Consider the following 10,793-nt stretch of genomic DNA (forward strand, 5'->3'; position numbering starts at 1 on the left):
TTTTACATTCTTATTACAACCATCACATTGGTATTTTACATATTTTTTGTTTGTTTGATAGAAATTCTATAGATATCATGATAGACTATCTCAAAAGGCTGTATCTGAGAGCAGAACTAATTCTGGTAGACCTCCTTATTGGAAAATATTTTGCAAAGTAAGTGTTGTTTTCTATTGAAACCTTTTTTTGTTTTAATAAAATTATAAAGTTAGTTTAAATCTATGGAAACATTTAGAGTTGGTATATTTAAATATTATTAGTGTATTCTTGTAATGTAATTTCAAATGGCAAATTACAGTATTTGAATGTAATCCGTCAAATGGTCTTTATTAAATTAAAGTTAAAGTAAATAATCAAATTTTTCCTTTTTAAACAAAATATAATTAACTTTTCATAAATCACTATTGAAGAAGGCAAGATTGAAAACTTCAAAACTGGTCTGATTGAAGCATGGTAGTTCAAGCTGTTTCTTATCATCTCCTTTCAATTTCTTCCAGCCATGAACATGTTCTCTTGTTTTTAATTTTTTTTCTCAATAGTGATATATTAGTTTTAATCAATGTGTTTGTTTTTTCCTTTTGTTTTTTCTTAGTTTAAATGTTAGTGTGCGTGTATGTGTGGGTCCTAAATTTTATAAATTTGATTTCATTTAGCTTGAGAGGGATTCTGAAAATCTTTTATTCGTGCAAAATGGGATGCTAAAGATTTATGTGTCAAACACATCTTTAAAATCCCATTATCTACAAGTATGTACTCATGTGAAAATACTGACTTTAAGTTATACTTGTTTGCACTATCACTGTCCTTTAAGATTTTCATATTACTGTAGCACTCTGTAGCAACATTTAGCTTTATATGTTCCCTTTCATTTCAGACCTGGCCCCAGTGTTTTAATGTATTCATGGTTTTCTTTGTAACTCTTACAATATTTCCGGCAATACATGCTGAAATAAAGCAACTTGATGTTAATTTTCCTATTTCAGGTATGTATTTTCCTCTCATTTAATTTATATAAAATAATAGGCTTATAAAATATATCTTTCATATTGTTAAAATGTAACATAACTGGCACAGTGTAATAAGTATCACAAAAGGTTGCTAACATTAAAAATATAATAACATCTCTACAATCTCTAACATTTAAAATATAATAATTAATTCTTTGTCTAAAAACTTTTTTCAAATTCTAATAAATGAATTAAACTATAGAGTTATAGAGATTTTATTTAAATTAATCAGGAAATTACTTAGTCTACATGAAAGAACTAATAAATCTTACAGCTGTTGCATCTCCAAGTCATATTAACTCTTAAGTTTTTTGAGTGCTTATAGCAACAAAAAAAAAAGTAGTTAAAAATATATCTATACATTTAAAACTTAATGTGTGTGTATAGGTGTTTCCAAAAATGTAATTTTAGTCATTGCATGTTGCAGAATTTTCCCCCCTCTTTTCTTAAAATTATCTTTGTAATAAATTAGATTGCTTGCAATTTAAATTTTTACTGTTTTTTCCAGCTTTGATATTTTGTTCTGAAAAAAAGAAATCATATTTATTGAACACAAGTGATATATTAATTTTAAATTATTTCCTTGTTTATATGCTAATGTAGGATAACAAAATTTTTAAAAAATCCTTAAAATTTGAAATTTTAATTAAAAATTTTAAGCTAATTACTAATCATTGAAGTGACACTACAAGAGTCTATGAAAATTGTTATGTTTTCATATTTGCCATGTCTTCAGTTTCTCTCTCTAACATAAATATACCATATTTACGAACACTTATGTACCACTTGGGCAGTCTTAAATTTAAAAAATTTAGTTTTTGCATTTTTAAAATTGTTTTATCTACTTAAAATTGAAAGAAAATTAGAATTTCAATGCAACAAAGTTCTGGGCATTGGATTATCATAGAAAAACTATGTTACTGAGTGCTCTTCCGCTTAATTCTAGCTAAGCTATATTAAGATAATTTTTTTAAAATCAAATTATTAAATTTATGCACATTGCTCTGAGAATCAAGTGCAATATTGCAGTTCATATTTTCAGAGAATTGATGCTTTCAGAAAAAAAAACTAGTATTTTTCCCCTGAAAAAAATACAAAAATTGTCAGAATTAAAAATAGCAAAAAATGCTGAATGAGCAAATTTTAACTTTGGAAATATGCTTTATGATAAGTCATTTAAATTTCATTTTAAAAGAAAATTAGTTAAAAACATTACATTGAATTAATGTAACATTTCACTACACTAGTTTTATTTTTGTATCTTCATAATTTCCAAAGCATGTTTATCTGCTGGTTTCCTACTTTTTTAAGCTACTGTGTTAGGTTATATTTTAAATAATATTAATTACACTTTTTTTAGAAACCTATTTTACTCCAGTCACGTGTTACTTGTGTTTCAACTTTTTTGCCATGATGGGCAGTTTACTACCCAATTGGGTGAAATGGGTAAGCATTTTATTTATCTTTCTTAAAAGTTTCAATTAAGAATTTGTTATAAAAGATTTGTTATAAAAGTCTAATCAGTTTTTGAAAGTTAATTATGATCTGTGACCTACATAATGATAAAAAGATTTTTTTTCCAAAAAAATTAAGAATTCAGTTGTTGTCAAGGATTTATTCAAAAACAAAGTTTAACACAGATTCTTCTGCATGATGAAAATTTGATATTTTGCGTTTAATCAGTACTATCCAAATGACAAAAAATTGACTTTTGTGTCTTGCAGTAAATAATTGCTAAATAAAGCGAATAATTTGGTAAAAAATGGTGCTAATAATGCAAGATGGTTATGTATTAAAATTAGTAGCAGAAAAACCTTTATAAAATCATTTACTTTAAAGGTAGAATTTTTTCCCTCATTTGAAGCTATTATCTTTTAATAAAATGTGAGGTTGTAAGGCTCTTATTCGATCTGTGAAAATTGTGATGCCATTTTAATTTTACGTATTCTACTTCATTTGTAACGAAAGATTATGATTAGATGTGAACAATTACTCCTTACCTATCAACGATATCACAGATTCTGAATTCCTGCATTTGGAATTGTAAAATTAAGAAAAAGCAGACTAATTTTGATAAAATGTATTAATTAAAATTTATTCTGTGCTTAGCTAGAACTCTAGAAAAAAAAGCAAAAAACCTAGCATTCCTTTTGCTGATTGATGCATAAGTTACGACAAACAATGGAAAACGGTCAATAAAAAAAGAATTGTGAACTGACCATTGAATGATCAAAAGTATTATAGGTAATGTTAAACAGTAAACATACCCTCCAACTGCTACGGAATTTCCGTAGTTTCAGAAATCTTCTTTTCAGATGGTAGCAAAATTAATGTCTTAATATTTTAAAAAAATTAATTTTAGCGTAACTTGTCCACTATTACTTATAAAAGTGCAGGCCATAGGGCTAGATTCTTAAGTTCTGATAAAAGTTTTATGAGCGATCCATTTGTTTTAAAAATTTCTACTTTGGTTCGCTACCACTAGAAAGAATTATTTTCAAAATCCCCATAAGTTGGAGGGTATGAGTAAATATTTGTTTACTTTTATTGGTTCTTGCTGAACAAAGTGCAGTTTCAGCAAAGTAATGAAGAGGAACAGCTGGCAGAAATGCAGAACCAATTTTAAACTGTAAACATTGACAAACATCACCTGTTTGATGCAATATTTCCTTTCCGTTTTCTATTAAATTTCATATAGAAATTGAAATTTCTGATTCTTGAGTTATGTAATGAGAAAATAGCAAAAAGTTACTTAACATAATTTTTTTTTAAAAAAAACGTCTTATTTTCAAGTAAAAAGATAAAATTCTTATAAAATCTGTTGTGATTTATTTTCTGATACATATCATTTAGATAAATTTTTTTTTGTTCCTTTACATTTTGGGAAAAAGAGCAAGTACCAGTCATATCCCCTCCTTGTCTATGCTCTTACAATGTGTAATTCTCTAAGTATTATATCCATGCAGTTTGTTGTATTTTACAATAAGATTGAACAGATACTGTTATTATATAGCTCATGTGCATAATATGCAAGGCTGCTGGCCTTGTACGTTTTCTGGGAAAATTTCCTCTAGTGATAACAAATTTTATGTTTTTATGTATGATGTGTTTGATAAATTTGATTTTAAATTTCATGATTGTCATGTGACCTCAATGTCAAAAATTTATATTGAAAGCTACTTTGTATCAGATCTTTCATAGAGATGTTTTTAAAATGTTGGTAAAATTATCGAAAATTCTGAAAGTTTTAATTTTCGATTGTCTGCTGTTGGCAGCCCCAAATATATAATGAATAGTGCAAAACAGTTTCTTGTTCGTCAAAGGCAAATTTTGTGAGGATAATGGAAATGTAATTAATAATTATATATTATAAAGTAAGATTATGTAGATCCAAAAAATTTTGGCATTTTAATGTTACAAATCTATTAATGTTAATAAAAAACTTATGTTAAGTTTGCTAATATTGAATCTATAAAGTAGTATTTGAAGGCCTGATTTGAAAAGTAGGCCAACTCCACTTGTTAAGTTAAAAATGGAGTTATTCTCGTTTTCATGTTGATTTAAATTATATTTATCTTATTTAACGCCTAGTTTATTTCTGCTGTATTCGGAGGACTTAAGACAATAGTCGAACCACTAAGTTTACAGTACTCATTAGACGTAAAGGTCTTGCATTTCAAAATTAACAAAAATGAAAATTACCCATTGTTCAAAAAAGGCTTTCGTTTTGAGAATAATATTTATGCAAATCTAATTACGAATATGCTTTGGCCTTTATAAGTGGTGCGTTTTTGATGTTAGGAAAGTGTTTTTAATAATTTTTTCATTTGTCTTATTTCTACTGTTGTAAAATTGTTAATAAAAATCTTGTTTCTCCTTTTTTGAAGTTTTTTTCTTCCTTTTTTCAGTTGAATGCAAACATTAAGTGAATGATTACAAATCATATTTGTTTATTCTTAATTTATATGTTGCTCTCAAATCCAATTAATTAAGAGATATATTTTCAGCCTGGACCTAGATTTTTGTGGATACCAGTCATCTTAAGACTTTTGATGATACCATATTTTATGCTTTGTAACTATAAACCAGGACGAAGAGTTCTTCCTGTGCTAATCAACAATGATTGGGCATATGTAGGAATGGGAGTAGCTTTAGGATTAAGTAGTGGTTACTACAGTAGTCTTGCCATGATGTATGCACCAGGGTATGATGTTTTTATTTGAATTTGTTTGCTATTTATGTTATTGAATAAGAATATTATATTACTTTTCACTGTGATACAGGATTCTTTTCTTTATTAAATATCTGTTAAATTTCTGTGGATGATTAATCCTGTATATTCTTTTATATGAGTATTTTAGTAGTTTTTGTGACTGGTTTTTGTTATTAGAAAAATTTAAATGTTCTCTACCATCAGGATTACTGATTTACAAGAATTTTATTTTTTGAATGCGTACAGAGATGTCTAAATACATATGCTCATTTATCAAAAATTTCCTTTTATTTGGTGGAATATTTAAAGGGTTCAAACTTTCCTTTTTTTCCATTCTCTATTATTGCAGTTGCAAACAAATTTATGCAATTCACATGAGTTAAGTTTCATTAATGAAAAATTAAACATACTATTCAAGCTATTAAAATTAATTTTTTATTTATTTATTTATTTTGAAATGTGCTAAAAAGAATTGGTAAACATAAATAAATTGAAGTAAAAAACAAGCAATTATTAACAAAAAAATATCTGCAACAGCAAGTTGTAAGCTAGAGGAGTCATGAAGATTAAGGCTCTACAATTTTGGGACCAAGGGCATGATGGTGCATATGTGATCTGTATTGCGCACCTACTGCTTATACTTCTCAGACACAATGGTTTCTATTAATCTTAAGCTGAATGCTCTTAACGATGTGACCGGATACAGGATCTTAGCATAATTATAATGTTAAAAAACTTAAAAAAGTACATAATTTAAGAGGTCAATTAAATTACTTTGAATTTTAAGTAGTAAAATTAAAATTAAAAAACAATTACTGTAAAATTGACTCTATTTTACCAAATAATATCATTCATGTGATCTGCCAATTTTTTTAGCATCAAAAAGCTAAAACTATTCCCTATCTAAGTGTTAAACATCTATTTTTTGAATTAAAAATTTTATAAAGTATAAAACACGGATTTTAAGCATTTCATAAATAAATGTTTTAAAATTCAAATAATTTAAAAAAAGTCTCATCTCTATAAAAATGCACCATTTCTTTTCTACTGAAGGTCCTAGATTTGCTGTGTAATCAATGAATGTTGAATAATGCCAGTAGAGAAGTCCTCATTCAACTTGCAATATTACATACTATGAAAAAAATAAAAATATTTTAAATTTAAGCCTAAAACTATTATTTACAATGAATTAGAATTTATGTTACCAAAGCTTATCAAAATACACCCATCATTAACGGAGTTCCTCAGTTGCGGATAAGGGCACACATGTCTTTGGCTGACGATTCTTGCATACCTGTATGCATGTATGATTTTCAACGATTAGGTTTTTATTAGTGTGCGCGTCTTATATATTTTTTTAATAAGGAGTACTTAAAATATTTTTTGAGTGCTTAAAGGGTGTTTATTTTTTGTTGAAAATGGCTATGCACCCTGATTAATATATATGCCTCCTACATACTTTTTTTCTGCTAAAATTTTAATATTTTTTATGAAACCACAATCACCCCTGTTTAATATTGTTGATTAAATATACATGCCAGATATTTTTTGTTTGTTTTTGTATCTTAAAATATTTTGTGAAAACATTATTGAATATCAATGGTAGTGATATTCATTTATTAAAATGTATTAACTAGGAAGTAGTATTAAAGTAGGTAAACACTTATTTTACTGGCATTATTCAATTTAAGTTGTGCAATTTCAATCTTTGATTCTGAACTCGTTTATTTCAAACTTTTAAAATGTACATTCTCATTAGTATATATCGAAGAATTAACAAATTGGTATTATTTAATATTAGGCGGTTTATCTACCGAATATTAAGTTAATGTTAAGTTATTAAGTGAGTCAATTATACCCGTAACTAGAAATGCCCTTTGAGAAAATGCTGTATTTTTACTGAGAAGTGAAACTAAACTATTTTACCTTAGACGAAATATGATTGAGACTTCTGCTGAGGCATGTTCTGTTCTTTTGCTGTATCATCCATAATTAATGAACCAATGAAATCTTTGACTTGTGCTTTATTTACTCATTAAATTTAGATTTATTCATAAATTTTAAATAGCAATTCAAAAGCATGTCAATTCTGATAGGCTTTTAAAAAAGTTATTTTTATCTGGAAATATTTATCTTAAATTCAAATAGTGTTTATAGCTATTTAATAATTTAATTTATATTAATGTTTAAACCACTAATGAGACCAATTTTACTGACAATAGATGAAAGTTATTTTATGCACCATATTCTTTTAGTAGTGAAATGTTTTGATTCTAAATAGTTAGGGTGTATTATAGCTGGGGAAAAACATGGTTATTAGTGAAGTAGGCAATTCAGAAATGTAAAATGAAATATGTAAAAAAATTGATAAAATTGGTAGATTGTGAATAAACAAAAAAAGTAATTAATATTTCAAGGTGTTGAGTCAGTTTTTTTAAAACTTTTTTATGTCCAAAATATTAATCTTCTATCCTGAAAACATTTTCTTTTTTATAACTGTTTTAGATGTGTCAGTGCTGAACATGCTCCAATAGCTGGGATGATGGCTGCTTTATTTTTAGTGGTGGGTATAATGTGTGGAGTAAATTTTACCTTCCTTGTGAATTGGTTTGTTGAAACGAACTTATTTTGATCTGATAATTCATTAAAAATATTGAAACATCAATTGAAATGTTCCTCGAAGAAAGAACTGGTGTCATAAATCCATGCTTTATATTTTAAAATAGCGGCGTTCAGAAGGTTTTTGTATAAAAAATTTATATTATATGCATCTTAAACAATCAGATGCTGTGTATGTGTTATATATGACTTATTGCATAGTTTTGTTATTGCTTTTTATGCAAGCTGCATAATGAGACAAGTCTAATTTTGACAATATATTCTGTATTCTGAGTAGTATGTACTTAAGATAAGGTTCATTTTGATTGTTATTGATTTACATTTAGATCTTTTATGTTTGCCGTCCTTTGTTATCATTGTCTCTTTATAAACATCATTTCCATAATTGTACAATTTGTATTACACTAAGGCATTTGCTGTTGATTATTCATTTACTTTAAATTTTACAAAACTATATTTTAAGGCACAGTTTCTCAATTTATGCTGAGCCTCTGGGATTCTTTTACTTGGGAGTTAAATAAATTTGATAAAGATATATATATATATTAGCTTTTTTAACTAAAAACAGTGTATAAAAAATTAAAAAAACTATAAACCAGCTTTAAAATTCCTTGACACGTCTACATGTATGCATACTTATTTTACTTTATTTACCATTAATCAATGGAAAGGACCTGTGTTATCTGACAGACGATCAATATACATTTAGGTAAAATCAAACTTTTATTAATCTGTAGTTTATTATTGGGTTAAAAAAAAATTGATCAGAAAGAACATTATTCTACTTCAAAAGTAAAGAAATTTTTTTGACTTGAGTTTTCTACTTAAACTGTGAAAATATTCTTTAAAATTAAACAAAATGTTTGGAGCTATTTTTAGTTAACAAAAATATCATTTTAAATTTTGAGTACAATTCGCTTAAAATTATGAGCTATTAAAATACTACTTCCATCTGCTCATGCGCAGAAAATATTAAAAAAAATACTCATAATTTATTTATAAATCGTATTTGGCTACTTATGAAAAAGTTTGATTTGTTTATCTTGAAAATTTAAAAAGTTTCTAACAATTTTCTAAATAGTTTTTGTAAATTTTGGCAGAGAACTCTGAATAATAAGGAGTTTTCCACAAATTTCATTTTGTACAATTAAACAAAATTGGATTGAATTGTTTCTTTGCAGGAGATCTAATTATATATTTTTCTGAGTGAGATGCTCATATTTTAAGTTATTAATTATTAAAGTTCCTTATTTTAATCTACATTGTCTTATGCTTTTTTCATAGTATGCAAAAACTTTTGATTAAACTGGGTATATTCAATAGTATAGTACATGGCTCAAAATTTCTACTTACCAGCTCTCAATTTATAACTATATATTAACAGTTGTCAATTAAGCTTCATTTTTGAAAATGTTGAATTTTAAATTATCATTAAATTATATTAAAACACATGCTTAGATTATCGTGCCTTAGTAACACGAAAGTGTTATAATATCAAGCAACAGCAAAAAAATGCTGGTTCACCCCATTGTCACCTTTAAAACATTGTTCTGAAAAAACTGAAACCTTTAAACAGCCTTTGGTCACCAAAAAGTTCTTCATGCTACATTTTTTTAACATTATTAAAATAGTTAATATTTTTCAGGGATTGTTAATAGAGGAGAGTAAAAATTTTAGTCTGCTTAGTATCTATTCTATCTTCATTCCCTGTAATAGCACATGTGCAAGTAGGGATAATTAAACTAAAAAGCTTTCACTATAGATTGCTTTTTTTTTTGTACAGGACTCTATTGATCAATGTATATGCTTTAAAAAATGTTATTTGTACCTAAAAAAATTTATTTCTACTACTGCTCTGTATGAAAAAGTGAAAATAAATGTTGAATGTTTCTTGTCAAATCTGTAAGCTTCCTTACAGGGCTAGCTCTATGACAAGGGAAATAATATCCATTCTCCCTTCTTAAACTTGATTGTGCAGTAACATTTTATACTTTGTTTTTAACTTTTAGTTTAATTAACATATTGAAATAGTTTTTTTACTATATGCCAACCATTGATACATTTTAGATTTTAATTCCTAATAGACATTTCTAAAATAATTTTACCCTTTGTTTGGTCATGTTCCAATTCACCATCTTTGATTTTAACTTTCTGTTAAGCAATTGAAGGTTTTGTTATCTTGTGTCTGATATGATTTGAATAGAAAAAAGGTTATGAAATCATAAATCTAAAATTATCATTAGGATTATTTCAACATTAGTTCAAAATTTTTAACTGAAGTTTTCTTCTGAAATCCTATTTCAAAAACGTTTTCCTATTCTTTTGTCAAAAATTAAATCACATGAGGCTTGTGGTAGTAGACATGTATGTGGAAGGAATTTTTTTAGTAGATTATTATAATAAGTTTACTTAAAATTTCCTGTCTCACAATGGAATTTTATTTATTTTTTTGCAATTTTTCTTTCTTGATAAATATTGAATTTGTCCATTCTTTAAACACTAAATTACTCAAAACTGCAATCTACCATAAAATTTTATGTATACAATGTAAGCAGGATTTATTTACCAACATACCTTAGTTTTCATAGCTTTCAACTTATATGATCATTAAGGAAATATGTATTAATGTTTAATCATGGTTTTTAAGGTTTCAGAAGAATTTATCTATCACAATGTACCCATCAGTTGAAAATTTACTGTGGGCCTCTTACTCAAAGCACAAAAAATCTTTATTTTCATTTTTTATGGAATTTTTGAAGACCTTTTATTCTAAATTGTAGTTTAAATATAGAAAGGAATTCTCTGCAATTTTCTTTAAAAAAAAAGTTAAAAATACTAAATTTATTTCTTAGAAATTTTACTCTGCAGTCCTGAGCCCTGGGACAATTGTCTGTCTTCCTTTTATTCTCATATTCATTCCTCGTATAAATGTATGAGAATCATGTGTTAAACA

At 26.5% G+C, this 10,793-nt stretch overlaps 1 protein-coding gene across 1 annotated transcript in view; it reads left to right on the plus strand.

Annotated features, from left to right (window-relative positions):
• Positions 1 to 10,019, plus strand: part of LOC107449511 (Equilibrative nucleoside transporter 2) — a 73,514-nt gene extending 63,495 nt beyond the window's left edge. The window contains exons 11-15 of the mRNA XM_016065042.4: positions 62 to 157; positions 876 to 984; positions 2,369 to 2,454; positions 5,016 to 5,212; positions 7,727 to 10,019. Coding sequence (XP_015920528.1) covers positions 62 to 157; positions 876 to 984; positions 2,369 to 2,454; positions 5,016 to 5,212; positions 7,727 to 7,853 — 615 coding nt within the window. The 3' untranslated portion in view covers positions 7,854 to 10,019. The remainder of the gene's footprint in view (positions 1 to 61; positions 158 to 875; positions 985 to 2,368; positions 2,455 to 5,015; positions 5,213 to 7,726) is intronic.
• Positions 10,020 to 10,793: the final 774 nt, after the last annotated feature.

The sequence above is a fragment of the Parasteatoda tepidariorum genome, chromosome X2 (assembly GCF_043381705.1).
Source record: "Parasteatoda tepidariorum isolate YZ-2023 chromosome X2, CAS_Ptep_4.0, whole genome shotgun sequence".
NCBI classification, from domain to species: Eukaryota; Metazoa; Arthropoda; class Arachnida; order Araneae; family Theridiidae; genus Parasteatoda; species Parasteatoda tepidariorum.